This window comes from Odontesthes bonariensis, chromosome 13, assembly GCF_027942865.1.
Source record: "Odontesthes bonariensis isolate fOdoBon6 chromosome 13, fOdoBon6.hap1, whole genome shotgun sequence".
NCBI classification, from domain to species: domain Eukaryota; kingdom Metazoa; phylum Chordata; class Actinopteri; order Atheriniformes; family Atherinopsidae; genus Odontesthes; species Odontesthes bonariensis.
In genome coordinates this window covers 15,013,611-15,037,850 of record NC_134518.1, presented here as the reverse complement: position 1 = coordinate 15,037,850, position 24,240 = coordinate 15,013,611, and the positions used below count along the sequence as shown (strand labels likewise).

Sequence of the window (24,240 nt, the reverse complement as noted above, 5' to 3'; positions counted from 1 at the left end):
AGGCTAACTTAACTAGTTACTAGTTTCTATAGTTTATTTAGAGTCAAATTGGAAATGTGTATGCACAGATGGACTAATTTGGGAGTATATTGGTTACTCCTGTGAAATTTAAACGCTTATTTCGTGTGATTTTACATGACACAGTGGCTGTCGGGGTATAACTGACAAATTTCATGTGATGGAATACATTATTATGCATATATTAGATTAGTTCACGTTTCAAAGTAGCTGTTTAGATATGGGTATTTATATTACTGTAACTAAGTAAATTAATCAATTGTATATAGTCGGATGATTATATACCCAAAAGCTTATGTAGGTGTAATTTTGCTAACTTTTATGACGCAAATTGCCCTCTGGTGCAAAAGATCATTTTAAATATTCCTATATTTAAAGGAACAACGTAGAGTTCCGTAAACTTTTGGTTTGAATTTTGTAGCACTGCCACTGACTTCTGATATCTCATCACAGTGAACCCAGATAACAACACATCTAAAGTCTGACATAATTAAATTACTGAGACACATTTATGGCACAAAACCTCAGATATCTATTTTGATTGGTCAAGTGAATGAGAGTTCTCTTATGTCATAAAGTATTTACCTACTCTAAATTGTGCAGTTTTGGGTTAGCACTGATTAGCATGAGGACTTGTAAAAATACTGTTAAGTATATACTTATCTTAGAAAAGTGGTAAATTAATAAAAAAAACTGATTTAAAAACCTTTACGAGTTCATTAACACTGTAAATAGGGTTATTCTAATATGTAGCCAGGAGATGCCACCAGGCCAGAGAGCCCCGGGCAGCAACGTCATCAGTTTAGGGCGTGAACGGAGGCCAGTCAGAGGCGTCTGGTTATTCAGCCGAGGTTGCCAGGTCTATTTGAAAATCCACACTTTGTGTAATTTTAATATTTTAGAGGACTTAGCCACTATTAGATTTTTTATTTTATTTTATATACCGTAATTGAAAACACAAAAATAGACACTTTTTTTTTTTTAATCACAAATGTGTTTAGATATGGCCACCGTTTTACGGTCTGACGCATAGACTTTTACTAAGCGCCATAATTTGTTGGGTCCTGAAAGGGGGAGGGTTGGTTAATCCTGGCAACATAAGGAAGGTTTCAGCTGCATCACGTAGGTGCTATCATACATATTCCGGCGTGTTGCATCTTTGCTGAACCAGGTAAATATGTTCATTCATATCTCGTTTAACTTGAGTATATCGCAGCAAAACGATAACTTGTGGTGGGGCTAATTTGACAATTTATTTGCTAGTCTGTATTGTACGTCCTTATATAACATCAACGTTTGTTAGCGATGCTAGCTTAAAAGCTAACCGTGAAAGCTAAGAACATGGCGAAGGCTGAAAAGGCCGCTTTTGTTCTTGGATACGAGTGCGGTAAAGAGTGTTCAATGGGCCACGCGATTTAGTAAAAATAATGAAAGGATTTCTTAGTTTCTTAAACGGATTATGGGTTCTGCGAACTGTGTAACACCAATCGGAACACATCACTTCCAGAGAAATTGTCGAATGAATGTAGTTTGCTGCACGTTTTGTGTCGCTTGCGGCTAACGACCGCGCGCTCGCGCTTTAAATCAATTGGATGCATGCAATTTGGGAGAAGCGTAAATAGGGTAGTATCCATTATTCTTTTCGATTTTTACAGTGGTAACAGACCAACTTTTGCTCCAGGAAAACGCCACATTAAGATTTATATCTTGATACAAGGCAGTATGTGCTACAAAATGGACTCAAGATGGCGCTGCTACCCATCCGTTATTCCCCATTAGCGAGGTTCACAGAACCGATTTCAATCACCCCAAACCTTTGAGGAAAGTTGTATGTCTTGTACAGAGTAGATAAGCATTCGTAAAAACGCAGAGTAAAAAGAAACGGATAATTTGTTGTGGGTGCATCTTAAAGTAATTAAAGAAGTGTGGTACTCTTACTTAACATAAAATATATGAGAAATTGAATAGTTTTACCCCAAAGAAAATTATGAGTAAAGTAAATTGTGTGTTTTTTTTCTATTTAAAAAAAATAATAAATTAACGCAAACATGACTGATGTTTGCATATTTAACAGTATGTACTAATTCCTCTCACTGAAACATGCTGCATTAAAGTCTCCCTCTTCCTCAGGGATTGTGACCTGTCATGGCTGATGAGGGATATGTTGTGCGAATCAGGGGTCTCCCATGGTCCTGTTCAGTGGATGAAGTACAGAGGTTTTTCTCAGGTGTGTATGCTAGAGGTTCACCAATTGTATTTCTCATAGCAGATTTCTAATCTGACTGGCTGATTTATTTATTTTTTTTAATTTCTAATGACTATAGTATTAAAAGTAAAGCCTTTCTTCGATGAACAGGATTGAAACCATTAAAACTTGACCATTAACAGCCCCCCAGGCAAATCATTTAACCAGTTCTCAAAATGTACTTCTGCAGGTTACAGGCCTTGCAAAAAAATAGGTGAAAGCTCTGATGGCATCAGAGTTGTTTTGCCTTTAAGATGTTGGCTTGGATTTAAGAATGTGAACATTTCAAAGCATGACGTCCCCTGCGTTTTGGGGAGAGAATGGTCTTGGGCGTTGGCAGTATATATACATAGTTACCAGGGATGCACTAATCAACCTAAAGTTCTGTACAAAGTGCGAGCTTGCTTCCTCTTTAACTCTCGATAATGGCCTCCAGTGAAAGTAATATGCCAACAAGAGTTAGTTTTACATTTTGCATATAATCCATCATGCAGATTGTGATAGATTCGACAGGAACAGATGTGGATATATTTGAGACAAGTCAGTCCACCAGTTAGGTGGAAGACCTAAACCTTCCGATCACTGGCCGAGCAAATGGTGCCTCTCAAAAGTATACATTACATGTTTATATTTTCTTAATAAGAGGGGCGAAATGACCAAGTAATGCAGTTGGGGAATGTAAAATAAATTTAAACATTTCACAGGTTGTAAAATTCTCAACAATGGAGGCGGAATCCACTTCACCTACACAAGAGAAGGGCGTCCCAGCGGCGAGGCGTTTGTGGAGCTGGAGGCAGAAGATGACCTGAAGATTGCGGTGAAGAAGGACAGAGAAACTATGGGTCACAGATATGTAGAGGGTGCGTACATCCGCAGACTAATGTCATGGCCCTTTTTATAAGTCTGGCTGTTGTTTTTGCTTTGAGCTGTGATAACAAATTGTTTTGTTTCCTGTAACAGTGTTTAAATCCAACAATGTCGAGATGGATTGGGTCATGAAGCATACTGGCCCAAACTGCCCAGAGACAGCAGGAGATGGGCTTGTCCGGCTCCGAGGCCTTCCCTTCGGCTGCAGCAAGGAGGAGATAGTGCAGTTTTTCTCAGGTACTGTCTTGTCGGGTTTATTTTGAATCCCCTTGGGGTTAATTATTTAAACTTTTTTTCTCTCCCATCTTTTCTCGTACCAGCACAGATTACTGGTTGCCTTTCATTTTCAAATAAGTTTTTGTTATAGGGGATGATCCCTATTGTTCGATGTTATTTAAGAGTATCAACATTTTATTTATTTATTTACTTATTTTTTTATTTTGGGATTTGGGAAATGATGCCAGAAAAGGAAGGTAATTTACATTTAAACTTAATGGTTTGCCTGAGGACTGGAGTCTGTTTATAAAATACCATTTCCTTTCGTTACACACCATGTCCATCTTGAGCCTACATTGATTTTTTTTTTTTTTTTTTTTTTTTTTTTTTTTTCGCTCTTAAGCTGGTTCTGATGATGTGGTGTTACATTTTAAGTTATCTAGCTCTGTTGCTAATATACTAATGATGGAAGGGGTCCCACTCATCACTGATATAACCTTTCTCATACCCCAGTGTCATTTCTTTTTCACGTTTCCTCACACCCTTGTCTTTTCGATACTTATTTCTTGTATACAGTTTATCCTAGAGTTTAGAATAGTACCTACTGGGCAAACAGTAATTTTACTCATGTCACCCACCAAAATCTTGTTCTCTTCATCACCACACCAATACAAGCCTGGTGTCCCACACAATGCCCTTTTCCATATTCTCCCTCTTTCCTGTCATTTCTGCTTTATCCCCAGAATACAGTAAATGTAAGTCCTTTGAATGGCCAGTTAACTAAACTGGTATGTGTGTGATGTATAGTTTTCCATAAGTTTTCTAACTCTCTTTAGCGAAAGTTCTCTCTGTGATTGGGCATGTGATTTAATATGTCCCCTGCTGGGGTTATCTGTCCTTGGGTTGAAGGGTTGGAAATCGTGCCAAATGGGATAACATTGCCGGTGGACATCCAGGGGAGGAGTACGGGGGAGGCCTTCGTGCAGTTTGCTTCACAGGATATAGCTGAAAAGGCTCTAAAGAAACACAAGGAAAGAATAGGGCACAGGTGGGGATGGTTGGTTGGTTGGTTGGCTGGATAAGTTGCTTTTCTTATGGTGTGCACCTTCAACATTTGAACCAAATAAAAACTGATGCTACATTGAGCATATCTAATATATTTACCACACACATATACACCAAACGATGCACCATTGCCAAACACTCACAATATTCAGTGGGAAGATTAGTGCTTGGGCACCATCCAGTCATATGAGAAGAGTCCTGAATTGGAGTTCACAACAAATTGTTAAGAGCAAATGGTGTCTCAGCACTAAACATGAGTCCAGGTTGATAAATGGTAAGGAGTCTCCCTGGTGGTAAAATCAGAGGGCCACTGTACACCAGGATATGGAGCCCACTGCCACAGGTAATGCTTAGAGTGGGTTGCAATAGGGCTGGAGCTCTCTCTGACCCTCTAAAACAAGGAAACTGGCTGTCATGGCGAGGACAACGACCTCTAATTGAGATCTCAGCTCTCTTTTTTGCCTCAGGTAACCATAAGAAAAGTTCTAAGTTACCAAGGCCCTTGTTAAGTTGGATAATTCCTTTTTATTTTTCCAACTAAGTAATGAAGTTGTTCTTTTATTTTATCTTATTAACAAATAATAGAGTATTCAGATATTTCTATCAATCGACTACACCATGACAGCATCTGCATAGCCCAGTATTAGCAAATGCAGTTTTTTCATCCATTCTTCATGCCCTAACTGTGGTATCTCTATGCTCTCAGGTACATTGAGATCTTCAAGAGTAGCCGCGCTGAGGTGCGGACTCATTACGAACCCCAGCGGAAGCCTATGGGCATGCAGAGACCTGGCCCCTACGACCGGCCCTCTGGTGGTCGCGGCTACAACATGATGGGCAGAGGGGGATCCTATGACAGAATGCGTCGAGGAGGCTATGGAGGAGGTTAGTGCAAGTGAACAGAAGAGTGGTTGAAAGCAAGTTCAGTGGTCCTAACCTGTGCAGTTGTTTTAAATCATCCTGTGTGCCTCCATGCTAACACTGCACAACAGATCTAATAAGATTAGGAAGTAAAGTCCCGGTAAGACCTAGTGTTAATCCCACTGAAAATCCAGGTGTATCGGATGGACGGTATGGCGATGGTGGCTCTTCCTTCCAGAGCACAACAGGCCACTGTGTCCACATGAGGGGCCTGCCATACAGAGCCACAGAGACGGACATCTACAATGTAAGATTGAGAAGGATCACACGCACATCCAGCATTTTCTCTGAATATTGCAGCATTTAGGTTGGGCGTGCAGTTTTAAACTTGTCTATCGTGGGATAATTTGCCTCTTTTGTTTTCATTTAAGTTCTTCTCTCCATTGAATCCTGTGCGGGTCCATATTGAGATTGGCCCAGATGGGCGGGTAACTGGTGAGGCAGATGTAGAATTTGCAACACACGAAGACGCCGTGGCAGCCATGTCCAAAGACAAAGCCAACATGCGTAAGTTTACTGAAGGTCAATTTGAAAATAACTGCCTTTAATTGCTTTTCTAAGCTGCCTGTTCACAATGGCTTGTGTGTCTCTCAGAGCACCGCTATGTGGAGCTGTTCTTGAACTCAACAGCAGGTGGTAGTAATGGAGCCTATGGTGGCCAGATGATGGGTGGCATGGGTAAGTTGATGATGTACAGACCAGCTGCACCAAAATTAGCATCCTCGCACATGATGTTTGTGATTTAAATTTTTCTTTGAAACAAACCCGATTTATCGTCTACAGGGAACCAATCATCTTACAGCGGAGGCCAGCTGAGCTCAGGGTACTCTGGTGGGTACAGCAGCCAAGGAAACATGGGCGGCTACAGTGACTATAGTGAGTGTCAGCTCTGTTTTAATTTTCTCTCTACATCCACCGCTCACTACACTATTGTGATCCATAAGAGTTTTGATGAGGAGTCGTTACAATTTCTGCCTCTTTGCCAGGTTTGAAGGGCTCGAGAGAACTTTTTCCTCGGGGGTACCGAAATACAACATGTTGTTTTGTTGTGAATAACTTTAAAGTGAACTCCTCGGTCTTATAGTGTTTATTTTCTCTCTCTTGTTAGGTAACCAGGGCGGAATGGGAAGCAGTTACTACGGCGGCGGCGGAGGAGGAGGAGGGGGAGGAAGCAGAGGCTCAATGAATGGACTTGGTGGGGGATGGGGAATGTAGTTTTATGTTTGTTTGTTTTTTTTCCCTCTTCCCTTAATTTGATGTTTTTTAACTCAGCATTTCGCTGGAAGGACTGGAAATGTCTCACCGTGTAAACATGATAGTCAGGTGAGGGTTTGTTTTTGTCTTTTCTTTTTTTTCTCTCCGGGGTTGATGAGCTTCAGGGAGAAGCGAGATCATCCGTCGTCTCAAGAGAAAGTCTCCTTCCCATTCCTCACGGATTCATACATCACAGAAATTATGCTTTAAATTTCCATTACCCAGAATGTGCCATTTTGTGTTATAGTTCTCCGAACACTGCTGTTTCTAAAGAAAAGAAAAAAAACTTTAAAAAAAAAAAACTAACACTTTCCGTGCCGGTGGATTTACACACAAGTTTCAAAGTCTGAGTGCATGAGCAGAAAAAAAAACTCCCAATGTCTGGTATCCTCTGATGTTTTAGACCTTGTTTTGTTCAGTGTTCACCACTTTTTAAAAAAAAAACGAAAAACATTTCCAGTTAAGATGTTACTCCGCATTGGAGACGTCACATGGTCTGAGTGTGTTTTGTTTTCTACAGTTTTGACTGTTGAGAGGGCAGTTTTTTTTGATGAGGGCTATATGGACAAATCTGCTGCCATGGAGGTTTTTACTGCTTCAAATGCTATTTGTATTTTCTGTGCAAAAAGTGAATAAAACTAGTCTGGAATATCTAATTGAAGCAAGTGTTGGAAAAACAGGAGCCTTTATTAATTTATCAAATATCAAGATTTTACATTAAAAAACTTTAGTCACCATTTCAAAGTTTGGGAAATGGCTTGGTAGCAGTTGACATCACAAAACCTTAATATAGATAATACATTCTGAAATTGTGTTTTGTCAACATTCTACAGTCATTTACATAAATTTTACCAGGTGTTAGAGCTGTCATTAAGAGAAGGGGAAAAAAAGAAAGCAAGTTGAACATCGAAATTAAGTAAATGTTTTGGCAATAAACAAACTACCAAAAGATTTTCAGCAAAAGCTGAAACATTAACTGTGATCTTAAAGGGGGCACCAGCATGATCTACATCCAGTTTTAATTAGAGTGAAAGAAAAAGATTAACAAGTCGGGTTATCTACCAAATGTTAGTGAACAGCAAGAAAATACCGACATTTAAATGTTCTCAGTCTTTTTCCCGTCACATATGTTAGTTCATCCTGTGATTGTTAAAAACGTGCCCATCGTCCAGCAGAACAACCAAATGAACCTGAATTTCAGGTTACCGTCGCCATGGAACACCAAATCAGATTTGATGATTTTCATATTCCACTTGAGCATTTAAAATAACAGTGGTTGGGGGTTTAATGCGGTATTGGAAAGCCTTTAAGAAACATCCAAGCTTGTGGGGGTGACGTCAGGAACCCGTGGAGGAGCTCCTCCGCAGTAAGAGCGAGTGGCACACGTCGCACACCCGCACGGGCCGAGGATACGAGGGCAAGGCCAGCTCGTTACTGGAACAGCCGTTGCAGTAGATGTCTCCGCAGTTTCTGCAGTGGTGCTGCAAACAAAATGTTAGGTGAAATTTTCTGTGCTGACGTGTATCAGCGTTAAGATTTACAGGAAGCCAACCTTTCTGCGTGAGATGGAGAACTCCTTCAGGCATTGCTTGCAGTGAGTGGCTTCATCATCTTTCAGCCAGGCGTGGCCCTGGAGAGGTGGGCAAAAAAGTCAGGGCCTTTTTTCTTCCCCAATTCTTCAATCCTCAAAGCCTCATCGAAACAAACAATCACTCAATTCATTACTCCCATACACTTTACCTTTAGGGCCTTGTTGACCTCCTTAAAGTCCTCCATCTTGAGTTTAGACCTTTGACAAAGATGAAGATGTGAGAAAAAAAAAAAAAAAAAAAAAAAAGATCTTGCTGCATCAAAAGATAAGACCGACAGAAGAAAAGCCGGCCGGAAATACTGACTGGCTAAGATGCTGTCCCATCTCCTGTAGTGCCTGTTCCTGCTGCACACACCTCTGCTGCAGCCGCTCTTTCTCCTGCTTCAAATCCTGCAGCTCCTGCACCGGGAAAGAGGCGGATCAGCCACTGAGCCACAGCATCAGGAAGTTTTTGCCTGCATTGCTGCAGAACGGTAGCCTAGAAATCTAGACGCCCCTAGCGACCGCAAATTGAATTTGCTCCGGGTCTGGCTTGCTAGGCTAGCAGAACGGCTACCGTTGGATGACAACCGCATTAAGCTGAAACCGTTTAAAATGATCTAAACGGACAAAACCACACGTTTGGGCTGACTGCACCAACAAAGTAATAAATTGCCTTATTTTCTTTATGACAGTGTCCAGCTGTCTCATTACATCAGGACATCCTGAAAAAGAAAAAAAATTAATCTACATATTAAGGAACTTCCAACTTAGATGTGAATATCCTCAGATTGAAAACAAAACGGTTTCAATCCCCATGAAATCAAATCTAATGTTTCAGTGTTTTTTTTTCCACTATACATCGCCTACACACCGGTGTCGGCGTTCGTCATTTCCTGGGTAAATATTTAAAAGGCTCCTGCTTTGCTAGGAGCTCCATGGGGGATAGTTTGGGAGCAGATATGGGTATTCTGTGCCTGTAGATATGCACATGTTCTCCATTCATTTCCGCAACGTTATGGTTAACTTGATCTCTGTGTGTGTGTGTGTTACACTGACCGTGTGCAGACCCTGGAGCTGCTGCAGCTGAGTGCGGAGCTCAGTGCTGTTGTCTTGCTCCCGCTGGAGAGCTTTTTGCAAGTTTTGTCTCTGTTCCCTCTCGGTTCGCAGCTCGTTTTCCAAACCCAGCCTGCGTTGGCAAGAGACAACGTTATGCCTCGGTACAGAACCACATGTTCAAGACCTTAAAACCTGCAGCATGGACTCAACTAACACCACAATGAGTTGCAATTGCTCTAAAACTAACATAATGGACCAAGAAAATGACTCGTCAGTGTTGCGATCTCATAAAACTGTGTTTCTATACTTTCCCCTTTGAGACGTGACATGGATTTTTCCTTCAGTCTTTAATCCAAAATGTGCTTCTTGGGAGCTCAGCTCCAAGTTGTTTTTACATTTTGCCCCTACATTTATCTCTGAAGTTATTTGTTCATTCCACACAACGCCAGTTCCCACAAGTCCAAGCTTTTTCAAAAGGGTGATTTACAAATATCTCCCCTTAAAAGAGCGTCTTTACCGTAGTGCATCCAGGTCTGTCAGTTGTTTCTCCAAAGCATCGACTTGTCCTTCGAGCTCCACCTTCAGGTCTTTGTCGGACTGGTCGCTCTGTTTGCGCTCTCGCTCTGAGTTTTGCAGTCTGAAAGATTAAAAGGAACATTTATATTAATAAATATGAACCCTCTATATACATTATAGCATTAAGAAAGAAACAACAAAAAAAAAAAAACAATCACAAACCTCTGCTCTAGCTCCATCATGGCTTTCTCCATTTCATTCATCCTCTGCTCAAGCTGCACAGCTTCCGCCTGCTTTTTTTCCGCTTGCCGTTCCGAATCCTTAGAAACCGAATCATTTGTGCGAGTGTTTAGTGTCTGTGTGTGATCGGGAGAAAGGAAAAAGGACAAACGCCTGTGCCTACCTGAGCTTTGTGGAACATTTGAAGGTTGAGCGTTTTGACCTGGTCGAGCTGGAGCCGTAAGGCTGCCAGCGTGTCCTGCTTCTCGTGGGTGTCCTTCTCCAGCAGCTTCATGGCCACTTCCATCTCCTGCTTCAAGCCCATCTGGAGCTCCAGTTCACGCTCCAGTTCCTGACATCGTCCGTCGCAAACACCAAAGGTAAAACACAAAACATGAGTTGCGTAACCTCTTTAATGCCAAGAGTGCGTTTGGTCATAGCACTACTGCCTATCGACACCCAACCTGGCGAATCCGCTTTTCCTCCTTGTACTGTTTCCACACCACATTGTACATCTCATCCAGGCCCTGCCGAGTCTGTTTGTAAGTCTCCAGCTCCACCTGGCTGTCCTGGAGAGCTGCCTGGAAACACACAAACGCATCACACAGATTAGATCATGTTTTTAGATTTGGAGTAGTCGCGCTGCACTCAGTTGTAGATGCTGTCAAACCTCTTCCTTTTTCTGGCTGGACTGTAAGATTGACTCATTCTGCTTTTTTAGCTGTTCCTGCTCTTCTTGCAGAGAGTTGATTCGGTCGGTTGCTGCAGTTAGCTGAGAGGGGAGAGGGAGAGGGGGGGGGGACACAGTCAGGAAAAACACACTGATGGTACGTGCGTTTTTCTCCATTAAACTGAAAATCATCACAGACGAAGTATGCCTGACCTCCTCCACGAGTTTGCTGTTGGTCTTCTCTATGGAGTCCATTTTAGCCTGAAGGTCGGTGACGGTGCCACTTAGGTGACGATTTAACTCCTCGATGTAGTGCTTCTGATCTAATATGGCTGTCATCTTGGTGTCACTAATTGAAGAGTGAAACAAATGAGAGGCTGATTGCGTGTTTTGGCCAGCACAGCTGTGAATCATCACGCATATAAGGCTCAAACGTCAGTAAGGACAGAGAGCGCAGGAAGACATGGTGAAAAGCGTGCACTTACTCTTTCGGAGTCTCGCTGTTGGCGGGGTCTTTAAGGTAAAGGGAAAAGTCGATGACTCCCACCTGAACGTGAAACACAAACAGATCAACTTGCTGCTCAGAGAGAAGACGAAGCCCGGACGGCCTTTTGAGCACCGACCTGAGAATCGAGATCCTCGCCTTTGATGCAGAGATTCGCGTCAATTACGTTGAGGCCCACCAGCAGCCCCCCTATTACTGCTCCTTCCTCCTCCATCATCAAAGCTCCAGAGTCATAAAACTCACTAGGAGGTTAAAAAAAGATATGACAAAAGACACATTCAAAAAGTCACAGGAAAAAGGGAAAACCAGCGTGTTATCATGTCTATTCCGCAGCACTTTCACCCACCTCAGGAGGTCCTTGTGGTCCAGCAGGGCTTTCATATAGTCTGCTACTTTTTTCTGCATGAGCGCCAAATGCAGCCAGGCCCGAGCTCTGCCTAAACCGGTCCTGAACAAACAAACAATATCCACAGTCACACAGGGGGGCAGGTGTGCTTTGCTCAGAAGTCTTAATGGGAAATGGTTCACAAGGACATACTTGATGCCGGGCAGGTCTCTGGCACTCGTGGCAATGTTGACAGACTCTGGACACAACTTCTCCACAACTTCCAGAGGTCCCCATATGGACTTGTTCTGACCAATGAAGGATTTCTTAGCTGCAAAAAAAGACAAAAATGAGAAACTTTCTTCTCCAATGGTCACATCACAGCCGAAGAAAGCCGGTCGGTTGCTTTGTAAGTCTCACCTTTTAGCCCATGTTTGAGGCAGTGCTCGAGGACAACAAAGAACTGCTGCAGAGGAGGGTACTCGGAGTCGAGGGTCCTGCCAAGACTCAAGGAGGACTGAATTAAGACTTTGATGCTCAGCTTCATCATGCTGAGGAGGTTGGACCTCTCCACTGCCATGTGGTCTTTGGGGGCCAGAGCTGTAAAGACAGAACAAAGAAAACGCTCTGATATTACAGCCGTGTCCATAAAATCCTGAATTTACAGCTCAAACTGCCATTTGACAGAAGTTTCATGTCACGGAGTCATGTGTCTTGGCAGCTGACAATTAGTGAGAGGAAGTAACTTTCGGTGTTTACAGTCAGACAAAAAAAAAAAAAAAAAAAAAAAAAAAAAAGGTGCAAAGTTGTTGTTGGACTGTCAAAGATCAGAGATAATCCTCGCCTACCCGGAAGCTTATTTGCGGCGCTACTTAGGTCATCCTCTGGCTCCCTCTCGGCCGGAGAGCTCGCAGCGGACCCCTGCGAGGACTTTCTCGGGGCAGCAGCGTAACTCATCCCGCTGCTAATAGTCTCCGTGGCCCTCCGAGCCAGAGAGAAGATGGGAGCCGACCAGCTGTTCTCTGCCGCCGCCGGACTCGACGTCTCGGCCGCGTCCTGCCCGTTAGTCCCGTCAGACTCAGCGTGAGTCTCGGGACCCGAAACCTCGGGCTCATCTACCTGTTGTTTTTCTGCCTGATCTTCAACAGCTGTGTTTACCTCTCCTGCCTCGTCGTCCATGTTTAAGCCCCCCTTTCCCCATCCCCCATGAGCTCACGTGATCAGAACAGCTCAATCACGCGCTCTGTAAGAACTTTACTCTTCTTCTATGGATTCGAGGAATCAACATAACAATGCATTAGCGCCGTCTGGCGGAATACAAAGAGACAAACAAAAAACGTTTAGGTTATTTCAGTGAAGCAACAACGCGGAACACCGAAATGATCAAACTAATCTCTTCCTTCGTGACCCTCAGCGTGTCCCCCCTGAAAGAGACACGTCTCCACCTATCATCATATCTCCGCTTAACAAGGCTGAACAGTTACTTTAAAATCAGCTGATGCCTTAGGTCCCGGAGGCTCAAAACAAATAGCAGCACAGTTCATATTGAGAATGAGTCGCAATAGAGATGTATGTTTGAGCTCTTCATGTGTCCTGAGTGTAGTAGGACAGTCACAGTATAAAATCCTGTGATTAAGTAAGCGCAATATTACAACTGACAGTAATTATTCAAAATAGTATCATCAGTAGAACCTTTGAATAAAGTCAAGGTTACACTGACAAAGGTGACTTTTTGCTGAAGTAAACTCTATTAGAGTAACTGTCATAATGTCTACCTTGTATTTTTAATAGGCAAGGCAAGGCAGAAATAAAAAGCACAATTTAAATTTTAAACAAAAAGGAAAGAAATAAGAACAATAGATAAAATCAGATAAAATCAGATAAAATCAGTAGTTAAAATGTGATTAAGTTTTGAAACTCAAGCTTCAGATTTGGAGCTTCATTCAAATGCAGCTGAAAGTAGGTGTGTCTTCAGCCTGGACTTAAATACACTGAGTGTTTCAGCTGATCTGAGGCTTTCTGGGAGTTTGTTCCAGACATGTGGAGCATAGAAGCTGAATGCAGCTTCTCCATGTCTGGTTCTGACTCTGGGAACTGATAAAAGACCGGATCCAGATGACCTGAGGGGTCTGGAAGGTTCATACTGGGTCAGGAGGTCACTGATGTATTCTGGTCCTAGACCATTCAGAGCTTTATAGACCAGCATCAGAACTTTAAAGTGTATCCTCTGATGGACAGGCAGCCGGTGTAAAGACATCAGAGCTGGACTGATGTGCTCCACTTTTTTGGTCTTAGTGAGGACTCGAGCAGCAGAGTTGTGAATAAGCTGCAGTTGTCTAACTGGCTTTTTAGGTAGACCTGTAAGGATGCTGTTACAGTAATCAAGCCTACTACATGCCTAACATGAATTATGGGGGAAGAGTAAGTTTTACTTAGGTTTCCTCATACAATTTAAATGTTTAATAGTTGTATGCCTAGAAATACTACATAAACTTTACTCTGAAAGTGTATCGTTAAAATCTACTAAGTTACTTCATAACAGCAAATACTACAGATATATGAAATTTACTTAAAATGTTGAGTAAAATGATGTTCCTGCCTATGACTTTACTTAATTTGTTTAAATAAATATAACTTAAAACTTAGATAATTAAGTTAATGTTACTTAATATCTTCAAAACTGTTATGTTTTATGGTAAGTAAAATTTACTTGATATTGCAGCATTGAATATTACTTAAATCATTTAAGGTGCAAAACTTCAAAGGGTTTTTTAAGTAAATCTTATGAGTTGTTTTTTTCAGTGTAGAGCGGGTTCTGTTTGGTACCATTTTGCTTATCTCACCACCAGCTTTCCAAACCCAGCCATGGCACGTTGTCATTAACGTTATGAAAACAAGCTTCTTTAAAAGAAAAAAAAATTCACTCCACGATACAGTGATTGCATGCGCTTAGCAAAATTATTAGGGACTTGGGGTCCCTCTCTTTACAACTCCAGGCACGTTTCTTACTATTAGTCAGGGATGCAGGATGATATCAGTGGGACATCAGTATCTGATACCAGCTGATAATAAGATATCATCACTGTGTTTCAACCCAACTTCTACTGGGACCGAATACGCTGTCAAACTTTCACCCAGAGGCATGTTTGTTAGAGATGTGTGAGCCAAAGGGCAGCCTAAAACTTGCACTGATTACTCTTGGTCCCAGCTGACTTTGAAAGATTTGGAACATGCTGAAACATTTATGACTTTATTAATCTAATCCATCTATAAAATATTAGATATTTCCTCGCCATTCCCTCATGGCTACTAGTGCGTGTATCAAATCCGTCATCAGTTGATATCTGTACATTCATAATTCATATCCACATACATCCCATAAAGCGTTTAAAACATGAATTCAACGAAACACTCATTTGTTCAGCATTTTAGACCTTGGATTATTGGAAATTAACTTTACAAAAAGCCCATCGATCTGGTCACATTGGTGTTGATGTTGTTAATATCTTTACCAAGTGGTGGCGCAAACAGACTGCGCTTCACCTACGCTGAGACTCTTACGAGGTTCTTGTATTGTTAATAGGGGCGGAGAATTACTCCAGCACACAATTGTGTATTGTTTCATCATCACAGATTGCAGTAGCAATGATGTATGGGCTCCTTCATTTTGCAGCTAAAATGAGCATATCCTTCAACTTCCACGGAATCTTTTACATCAATTTATTTAATGACCAATGAAATTATTGGTGATCCTGTTCACTGTTTCTGTTCAGTCAGGGTTTTTGTTTGTTTGTTTTTGTTTTTTTAATTTAAGGGGTAGCCCCCAATTGTTTTAGATGTAGGCCTAGACATTTGGTCCAGTGTTGATTATTGTGTCACCAGTTCATCGCAGCTCATACATTGAGTCTTGAGCGGAGCAGCACTGCGGTCAAATGAGCCGCCGTTCGTCTTCGCGTAGTCAAGCCAGCCGCACAAACATTTTCTCTGCGCCAGTACCATGGAGCTTACGGGAAATGCCCCAAGTCCAATGAGAAAGCTAGCGCTAGTTTAGAACCAGGCAAAATGACTTCCGGTTTTCAAAAGAAGACGATAGAGGCAATAAATCAAGCGTGTGTGCGTGTGTGTCCCTCTTTTTTTTTTTGCCCCAAAAATAGTGTAATATTCCATTTTTACTGGACTGTAATATAACTTTTCGTTCTTTATCAAGTATTGATAATGGTTTGACTCCAAAATCATCCTGACATATTCACTCATTATCAAATAATTTTTACTGTAGGCTATCATTTTGGAGTAATTAAACCTCAAAGTTATCTTTTTTGTTTTCTTTTGTACCAGAAAAGCTCCCATACTCCATTTTTACTGTACAGTGACAATATTTTTACTGTATACTTTCTGAGTAATCCAGAGACAAAGTCCATTAAAGTGAACAAGAATAAACCTATTTTGTCTAACTTTGATGAAGTATAAAAAACAGTTTCTTCCATAAGTAGTTCATGAAACCTATACTGCCGGACTAAATGCACCATGGACTACTACCATGGGTACTATCAAGTACTTTCACTGTATACTTTCAGAGTAATCCATAGACAAACTGAACAAGAATCAACCTATTTTGTCAAACTTTGAAGTGGTATAAAACCTGTTTCTTCCATAAGTAGTTCATGAAACCTATACTGCCGGACTAAGTACACCATGGACTATTACAATAAGTACTATCAAGTACTTTCACTGTATACTTTCTGAGTAATCGATTGACAAAGTCCCTTAAACTGAACAAGAATGGACCTATTTTGTCTAACTTTGAAGTGATATAAAACCTGTTTCTACCATAAGTAGTTCATGAAACCTATACTGCCAGACTAAGTACATCATGGACTACTACCATGAGTACTATCAAGTACTTTCACTGTATACTTTGTGAGTAATCCATAGACAAACTGAACAAGAATCAACCTATTTTGTCAAACTTTGAAGTGGTATAAAACCTGTTTATTCCATAAGTAGTTCATGAAACCTATACTGCTGGACTAAGTACACCATGGACTACTACCATGGGTACTATCAAGTACTTTCACTGTATACTTTCCAAGTAATCCATAGACAAAGTCCCTTAAACTGAACAAGAATGGACCTATTTTGTTTAACTTTGATGTGGTATAAAACCTGTTTCTTCCATAAGTAGTTCATGAAACCTATACTGCTGGACTAAGTATACCATGGACTACTACCATGAGTACTATCAAGTACTTTCACTGTATACTTTCAGAGTAATCCATAGACAAACTGAACAAGAATGGACCTATTTTGTCTAACTTTGAAGTATTATAAAACCTGTTTCTTCCATAAGTAGTTCATGAAACCTATACTGCTGGACTAAGTACATCATGGACTACTACCATGAGTACTATCAAGTACTTTCACTGTATACTTTCCAAGTAATCCATAGACAAAGTCCCTTAAACTGAACAAGAATGGACCTATTTTGTTTAACTTTGATGTGGTATAAAACCTGTTTCTTCCATAAGTAGTTCATGAAACCTATACTGCTGGACTAAGTATACCATGGACTACTACCATGAGTACTATCAAGTACTTTCACTGTATACTTTCAGAGTAATCCATAGACAAACTGAACAAGAATGGACCTATTTTGTCTAACTTTGAAGTATTATAAAACCTGTTTCTTCCATAAGTAGTTCATGAAACCTATACTGCTGGACTAAGTACATCATGGACTACTACCATGAGTACTATCAAGTACTTTCACTGTATACTTTCCAAGTAATCCATAGACAAAGTCCCTTAAACTGAACAAGAATGGACCTATTTTGTTTAACTTTGATGTGGTATAAAACCTGTTTCTTCCATAAGTAGTTCATGAAACCTATACTGCTGGACTAAGTATACCATGTACTACTACCATGAGTACTATCAAGTACTTTCACTGTATACTTTCAGAGTAATCCATAGACAAACTGAACAAGAATGGACCTATTTTGTCAAACTTTGAAGTGGTATAAAACCTGTTTATTCCATAAGTAGTTCATGAAACCTATACTGCTGGACTAAGTACACCATGGACTACTACCATGGGTACTATCAAGTACTTTTACTGTATGGGAGCTTTATTGGTGCAAAACAAAAAAAAAGACAACTTTGAGGCTTAATTACTCCAAAATGATACAGTAAATATGTTTGATAATGACTGAGCATGCCATGTAGTCAGGATGGTTTTGAAGTAAAACTATTGTCAAAACGTATGGACGCAAGTTGTCTTACAGTCCAGTAAAAATTGAATATTACACCGTTTTCGGTTAAAAAAAAAAAAAAAAAAAAAAAAAAAGGAGGGGAGGGGTGGGGGACACACGTTTTACACACGAGCTTGATTTATTGCTTCTACCCTCTTATTTTGAAAACCGGAAGTCATTTTACGTGGTTCTAAACTAGCGCTATCTTTCTCAGTGGACTTGGAGCATTCGCCGTAAGCTCCATGGTACGGGCGCAGATAAAATGTTTGAGCGGCTGGCTTGACTACGCGAAAACGAACGGCGGCTCATTTGACCGCAGTAGCAGTCTGTAGGCGTGGTCAGCAAAGCAATAAATACTGCTGCTCTGTCTAGAGAGTCCACACAGCCTCCGACTGCGCAGTCAGTCTAACTTCCTAATAACACCAAGAGGACGTGAACCGGCGGAATAAAAGACACAAAAAGACAAGAAAAAAAAAAGCAGAAAAAGAAACACAAGAAAAAGACGGAGTATTTGGAGTCGGCTCAAGAGAAAGGAATACAACTCATTTTTCAAACTTCTTTGCTCTAAGTGTTGACATCATGAGGATTTTCCCTGTTGCGCTCCTGCTGGTTCACGCCTTGGGTAAGTGTGGTGCGCTCCCGTGAAACTGCGGCTGTGGTTCCACGTTGTTCAGTTGCATCAGCAGCGTTTGTCATTTGCTTTCTGTGTCCGCTTGCCTGACTCTCTCTTCTTGGTGTAAACCTCTCAAGCACGACCGGGTTGTAACATGTAAACTTCAAACCTTTAAGACAGCAGCTCCTCGTGATGCCAGGCTACTCGAGAGCTAACGGGGTCATCTCTCTATTTTAGAACATGCTTTATGTAACTGGATACATTTATTTTTAACTCATATTCTTGCCTAATATTAGCTAAGTGTCTGTTCATGCATTTGTGCGTGTGTATGAGGCAGAGTGCGCATTTGCCACCCACCCCATTTATCTTCCAAAATGCGCTAATATGACCTGTCTTTCGAAGTGAGGATCCGTCTTTCTGGCTGATTTTCACCTGCTGCCGTGCCCACGAGCAAGGCACTGTATACCAATTAAGCCCTCTCAGTCTGAGCCTGCGCATTGCCTAATCGGCATCACTAATATAAGCCAAAATACCATCTGAAGCTTCCTTGTGAAGAACATGTTTCAACTTGCCCGCAGAGGTCCGCCCATCCTGTCATACTAACCTGAGTGCACCGGTTCTCCTCCTGGTGGAGGAGTTTCTGCTTGTGTTTTCTTCTTTTTTTTTGGAATTCTGAGCATCAAAGCAAGATCACACACAAATGCTGGTGTTTTAAATGCTCTTTTTTTTCTCTTCTCCCCCCCCAGTGGTGTCCAGACTGGCCAGTGGTGCAGCTGTGGACAGGCATGAGAAGGACAGGCAGCGGCACACATCTGTTATCAACCTCCTGGACACAACCAGAGACAGGAGGGTTGGGGAGGACAGCAGAAGTGGGGTCGCCACAACTGAGGAGTACGTTCGGGAAGGCAAGGAGGTGGACGATTACGACGATGAGTATTACTATGATGACGAGTATGAAGATGGCATGTCTGGAGACTACGAACTGGAACTGCCACGAGGTAAGGCAGCCACTTTTTCTTTTACCGTTTTATTGTTGTTGTTGTTGCATTCTCATAAAAAAAAAAGACAGAGGAGTGTAACCAATTGTCCTGTTTTCAAATTGTTTTGTTGGTTCAGTTGCCATGTCGAGCAAACCCAAAGACCTGTCTTCCATCCCGGAGGCCGAAAGCACAGAGGGAAAGAGAAGGAGAGGAAAGGGAAGGAGGGGGAAAGGCAAAGGAAAGAAGAGGAATCCCTGTCTGAAGAAGTTTAAGGATTTCTGCATTCACGGCACCTGCCAGTACCTGAGGGACATCCGCGCCCCATCCTGTGTGTAAGTATGGGTGCTGCTTAAACCTTCGCACTACCTACACCAAAAGCCTCGCACTCATTAACCCAAAATGCTATCTTCTTCGCAGGTGCCACCCAGATTACTCTGGTGAAAGGTGTGAGTTTTTCACGCTGCCTTCCCACTCTCCTGAGGGCTACAGCAGGACTACGGCCCTGGCCGTTGTGGCAGTGGTGCTGTCGTCCGTCTGCCTCACCATCATTGGCCTTTTATTAATGCTGAGGTGAATAAAGCACATAAGCACTCACTACATACACAAGCAAATAAAGTGGATGGCTAATGATGTTTTTTCTTTCAAGCTAATTTTCTCCTGTTTATTTCAGGTTTCACAAGCGGGGAGCATATGATGTAGAGAGCGAAGAGAAGGTCAAACTAGGGTTGTCATCTGACCACTGAGGAGACACAGCAAGGTGTGTACTGCAGATACACTCACCAACACTTTCTTTGTGCCTCAGTAAAAAGAAGATTTACTCACAGTTTTTTCCTCTTTTGCCACTTCAGGCAAAGATGCAGAAATTCTACCTCAAGCTAGGAAAACAAATGCGAACTGCAACCGGAGGTCCCAGTGGAAACAGGAACGTTCAAGAAGAAGGGAGCAGAGGGCACCTGCCTGATGTTCTGGCAGATTTTTCAGATGGACAGAGGGCAGCTGAACGTATTTCCCGATGGCCCCAGAAGAACACGGCCCGTCTGAAAGTGGAATACTAACAGGCTCAGAAGATGGACTGGAGATGTGATCAGCACGAAGGAACAAGAAGGAGGAACAATGCTTGGACTCTGTGCTGCTTCTTGACTGTGTGAAAAGAAAAGTTTCAAATGGAGCTGAAATTTCTAACAGCAATGAGAGCTCAATCTGGATGGTTTTTTTTGTTTTTGTTTTTTCCTTTTCTCAAGAGACAGCATTTTATATTTTCCCGCACAAGGCCATTTTTTGTGTGTGTGTGTACAGTAAACGTTATATTTATAAGTTTAATTTATTTATTTAAGCTTACTGTATTTATGGAGATTTTTAACCACCTTCAGCAATTTTTAAAATATTAATGTTACATTTCTTTTTATATTTCCTATTGGACGATATTTATTTATGAAACGGAAAAAAAAAAAAATTCAGATGCTCCTTGAGTTATTTAGTATTTCATGAAAAAGCATAAGTATTTGATATCTTTTGACTTTAATTCTGGCACTCGGTAAATGATCAATAGCACTGTGATTAATAAATTGATCATTCAATAGATTTGATTTTTTTTTTTCCGTTTGTTTTGTTTGTTGGGCTTCCTTTTTTCAGCGTAATTAAAATATGAGCGGTGCTTCAGAGAAAAACCTGGGAGCTGCCCAGAACGACCAGTTGGACCTGGTTGTTCTGGGCTCCCAGGTCCAACAAGTAGTTGTGGGTTCAAGACTTATGCTCAGAAGCCACATTAGAGTTGGTATACCCCCCCATCAAACTTAATCCTGCAGGCTCGGGGATCTTAAAGCCACAAAAGGCTTCATGTTCCGCTTCAGTTTTATAAAGACGGATAAACATAGGTCATTATGGTTTGCTGCGCTGGCTGTGAACTGATTAAAGGCAACACAATCTGTTTTCTAGGAACCTTTTAAAAGGGAGTCAAATATTGAATGCACTGTAGCAAGAAATGGGTGTGACTAGGTTGAATTATGTCTTACCAGAAGAGAAACTGTCAAGCTGTCATGAAAGAAAATGTGAATTCAAGTGTTCTACCCTTTCAAACTCTGCTCTGCAGTCTTGAAGTGATTTTTATTTCTGATTTTTCTTTTTTTTCTTTTTTTTTTTTTTTTTCTAGAGCAAAATAAATAGATAATCTGAATTTTTGACTCTTGTCGTTTCTACTTCATTATATCTCGTGGGACAACTGAACACCTGGTTATCACTGTGTTTTCTCAACATTAACAAGAGACCCAGATGTTTCACTGAAACACATCCTTCACCGGCTTCCTGAGTTGGACCTCACATTAATGTCTGTCTGGATGATGATAATACCAGTTTGCTCATTTGGGACCTGTAATTATAGCTGATATGTTTTTATTTCCTGTCTTTGGTGTGAGTAAAGCACCTGTATCCTGGCCATCAGCGCCATTTATTTAGCAGTCAAAAGGCAAATAAGAGCTTTGTAGATATGGAGTCAAAAAGCCTTTTCCAGTTTGTTATGTTTAATACAGGTTATTTGAGGAGGCTAAGTTGAAGAAACGATAGCCGCAAAATGAATACATTCCTCAGAGGGACACTTGGAAAATGAAGACGTCATTTGTTTCATGTGTTGACAGCAGCATCACCAGTCTCGCTGACGGATCAATCATACCACACACAGAGTGCAGCCAGTACTCACTCACAGCTGAGGGTCTGATGTGCGTGCGCCAAGCCACGGCAAGCAGATGTGAGGTGTGTAAGAGAGTGAACACCTGATTTTCAGCCACGACACATCGTGCCACAGCACTACACACCATTACTCACGCAGCCAACAGATGTCATGTTCAAAGACACACCACCCTGTGTTCAAGAAACCTGAAACAGGGATCAGAGAGACCACGTACGGCAAAAAGAGAAGGACGTTGTCATATGTGCCCGCCCGCCCGCCCGCAGGTTTTAATGGAGGTAAGGAGAGTCAAAAGACCCAGCTGGACTCAAAAGGGAGCCAAATGTTAGTCACCTCTTGAAGTCCTCCTACACGGATGTTGTTACACCGGCACTGAGTGTTTGTGTGTGTGTGTGTTTGTGTGTGAGTGGGAATGTGGTAGAGTAATGCTTCATTCCTGACTCTGTGGGTTAAAGGGGCTTACCAGACCAGTAAAACACGATTTTATTATAATTTCCAACGCTGTTTGTGGATTTGATTCCCATACTTTCTATAAATACTGAATAGAATACGATTCTGAGGGAACTCCATGCTCACACTGGGGGATGGTAGTTAAAGACAGATGTTCAGTCAAACCAAGGGTGTGGTATCTGTTTTCAGAATGTAACTTTCCTCATACCATCTGTTGAGAAACAGCAGCTCAGCTTTTTTACATTCTTGTTTTCAGGGAGAAGTGTGCTGTTTCTCAACAGAAAAAAAAAAGAAGAAGTCATTTTTTGTTTCAAATTCACTGCATTCATAGTATATGTGTGTATTTACAGGCTACTCATATGTATGGGGGCTTGCATGTGTGACAGGAGCTCGTCATTTACAGTAGTGGAGCCACCTAATCCCAGCCTCTCAATGTCAAGTAGCAGAGCACACAGAAATAGTGCCGTGCAGTCATGCTCACATAGCTGCTATTCCCGGGGCTGATGGCCACCAAAGAACAAGCGTACCGAGAGAGAAGGGAGTTCACTGCCCACTGTTTCTCGGTGGCAATGGTGGCACGCAGCCAGGAAATAATGTCCAGCATGATGGCCCATTTTCCTTGTAGGGCTGGCTTTGCAGAAAGCCAAGGTGTTAACTTGACTTTGCCTTCTGAGTGTTTTTCAGCATTCCTAGAGAGAGTCACAGAGGATATTTCCACAGCTCAGAAGGCATTTCCTCACAGGTTGGCCAAAATTCATGGGAAGGGGCAAATTTTATTGTGAGCCAGAAGCCTGTGGGAAAAAACAAGATCATTAATGTTTTTGTTCCTTATTTGTTTTCCTTGGAAGTGTGCTCGCTTTGGTTCATACACATACAGTTTGAATATGATGCACACAGCAAAGTAATAGCAGTTAAATGATCGACTATACAGTATAATCACCTTCTGTGCGAAACACAGAAACTACACGGCAAATGCAAACTCACATTAAACAAATCAATTTATATAATAAATTTAATTTGATTTATTGAATTATCTAAACCCATTACAAAGTGACACATTGATATGTTGCCAAAAAAGCTTCAGTAATCAGATGCAATAGTACCTGCAGTGGATTGAATCAGTGTAAGGAGGGTGAGTTTGTTGTGAAAGGTGCTTCCTGCCCCGCTGAGAAGCAACAATGGGTAGTTTCCACACTGACATGGAAGTGCGCACGCCAACAGTTGCAAATGTAATCACGCTTTTACCGGATCTCATCAACAGGAACACATTATTATATGGAATCAATGAGTGTTTGTGTGAGTGCCAGAATCTGATTTAGATGTTCAAGCAGGCAATTTCGTTTTCTAGCAAAATAAAATGAGCTTGCATGTGTCTGCCTTCATGACTCTGGCAGCAGCTAAGATAAGGCAACTGACTGAAGTCACGATGAAGAGCCAGCCCTTATGTCAGCGTGCAGCTCAGGCCCGGATTGATGAGGTGCTGACAGAGGCCCAGCCATTGTTGCATGACATGAAGAGGTTACGATGGATCAGTGTGTTGGGCGCTGTCTGTGTTGCCTCATTTACACAGGGCAGAGGACGGTGGGGAAGCTGTCGGAAATGAAAAGAAGAAATGAGAGGTCATGAAGGTAACATGAAAGGGGTAGAGAAAGATGAAGAAAGGAGGGTATAGAGTGGGTCAAGGTGAGAAGTTCTATTTGTTAGGGTGCTGTGTCGTCTTCGCCTGTGTGTAGATAAAAAAGATTTCAGGTGTCAGAGTCACTCTGTCACCACCTATCATAGCTATCGCTTTTCCTTTTCTGGCCCTTGCTGTTCAGTT

At 41.6% G+C, this 24,240-nt stretch overlaps 3 protein-coding genes across 5 annotated transcripts; 2 read left to right on the top strand and 1 right to left on the bottom strand.

Moving 5' to 3' along the window:
* The first annotated feature begins 1,088 nt into the window (after positions 1–1,088).
* Positions 1,089–7,247, top strand: LOC142397612 (heterogeneous nuclear ribonucleoprotein H-like). Of its 2 annotated transcripts, none has more exons than XM_075481103.1 (11): positions 1,089–1,189; positions 2,149–2,245; positions 2,968–3,123; positions 3,224–3,367; positions 4,256–4,394; positions 5,118–5,296; positions 5,467–5,579; positions 5,704–5,839; positions 5,927–6,010; positions 6,116–6,208; positions 6,441–7,247. In XM_075481103.1, the coding sequence occupies exons 2-11, from the start codon at positions 2,164–2,166 to the stop codon at positions 6,545–6,547; spliced, it is 1,233 nt and encodes a 410-aa protein (XP_075337218.1). In that variant the 5' UTR covers positions 1,089–1,189; positions 2,149–2,163; the 3' UTR covers positions 6,548–7,247. The 2 variants fall into 2 exon arrangements, with proteins under 2 accessions (XP_075337218.1, XP_075337219.1); XM_075481104.1 differs by having other exon boundaries at positions 6,437–6,514.
* Positions 7,248–7,254: 7 nt separating this feature from the next.
* Positions 7,255–12,661, bottom strand: rufy1 (RUN and FYVE domain containing 1). 2 transcript variants are annotated; one of them, XM_075481102.1, is made up of 17 exons: positions 12,299–12,660; positions 11,871–12,050; positions 11,664–11,781; positions 11,472–11,573; positions 11,244–11,367; positions 11,106–11,167; positions 10,834–10,969; positions 10,621–10,722; positions 10,415–10,531; positions 10,135–10,302; positions 9,954–10,051; positions 9,733–9,852; positions 9,216–9,345; positions 8,482–8,576; positions 8,327–8,375; positions 8,139–8,216; positions 7,255–8,067 (listed from the first exon to the last, which is right to left on the bottom strand). In XM_075481102.1, exons 1-17 carry the CDS (start codon positions 12,627–12,629, stop codon positions 7,924–7,926), a joined length of 2,154 nt encoding a protein of 717 aa, XP_075337217.1. In that variant the 5' UTR covers positions 12,630–12,660; the 3' UTR covers positions 7,255–7,923. The 2 variants fall into 2 exon arrangements, with proteins under 2 accessions (XP_075337217.1, XP_075337216.1); XM_075481101.1 differs by having other exon boundaries at positions 11,472–11,781; positions 12,299–12,661.
* Positions 12,662–18,057: 5,396 nt separating this feature from the next.
* On the top strand, positions 18,058–21,457 carry hbegfa (heparin-binding EGF-like growth factor a). Its single transcript, XM_075481100.1, has 6 exons — positions 18,058–18,320; positions 19,058–19,309; positions 19,428–19,623; positions 19,709–19,861; positions 19,962–20,048; positions 20,140–21,457. Exons 1-5 carry the CDS (start codon positions 18,278–18,280, stop codon positions 20,032–20,034), a joined length of 717 nt encoding a protein of 238 aa, XP_075337215.1. The 5' UTR covers positions 18,058–18,277; the 3' UTR covers positions 20,035–20,048; positions 20,140–21,457.
* Positions 21,458–24,240: the final 2,783 nt, after the last annotated feature.

What these genes read in the sequence shown, in the direction of transcription:
- LOC142397612 (XM_075481103.1), top strand. Translation starts at nt 2,164, where the DNA reads ATGGCTGATGAGGGATATGTTGTGCGAATCAGGGGTCTCCCATGGTCC. An exon ending in GATAGTGCAGTTTTTCTCAG is followed by an intron (nt 3,368 to 4,255) that starts GTACTGTCTTGT and finishes CTTGGGTTGAAG; the next exon opens with GGTTGGAAATCGTGCCAAAT. An exon ending in CCAGATGATGGGTGGCATGG is followed by an intron (nt 6,011 to 6,115) that starts GTAAGTTGATGA and finishes TATCGTCTACAG; the next exon opens with GGAACCAATCATCTTACAGC.
- rufy1 (XM_075481101.1), bottom strand. Translation starts at nt 12,629, where the DNA reads ATGGACGACGAGGCAGGAGAGGTAAACACAGCTGTTGAAGATCAGGCA. An exon ending in GCGAGGATCTCGATTCTCAG is followed by an intron (nt 11,168 to 11,243) that starts GTCGGTGCTCAA and finishes TTTCACGTTCAG; the next exon opens with GTGGGAGTCATCGACTTTTC. An exon ending in ACAGCAAACTCGTGGAGGAG is followed by an intron (nt 10,723 to 10,833) that starts GTCAGGCATACT and finishes CTCCCCTCTCAG; the next exon opens with CTAACTGCAGCAACCGACCG.
- hbegfa (XM_075481100.1), top strand. Translation starts at nt 18,278, where the DNA reads ATGAGGATTTTCCCTGTTGCGCTCCTGCTGGTTCACGCCTTGG. An exon ending in CGAACTGGAACTGCCACGAG is followed by an intron (nt 19,310 to 19,427) that starts GTAAGGCAGCCA and finishes TTGTTGGTTCAG; the next exon opens with TTGCCATGTCGAGCAAACCC. An exon ending in GGCCTTTTATTAATGCTGAG is followed by an intron (nt 19,862 to 19,961) that starts GTGAATAAAGCA and finishes TGTTTATTTCAG; the next exon opens with GTTTCACAAGCGGGGAGCAT.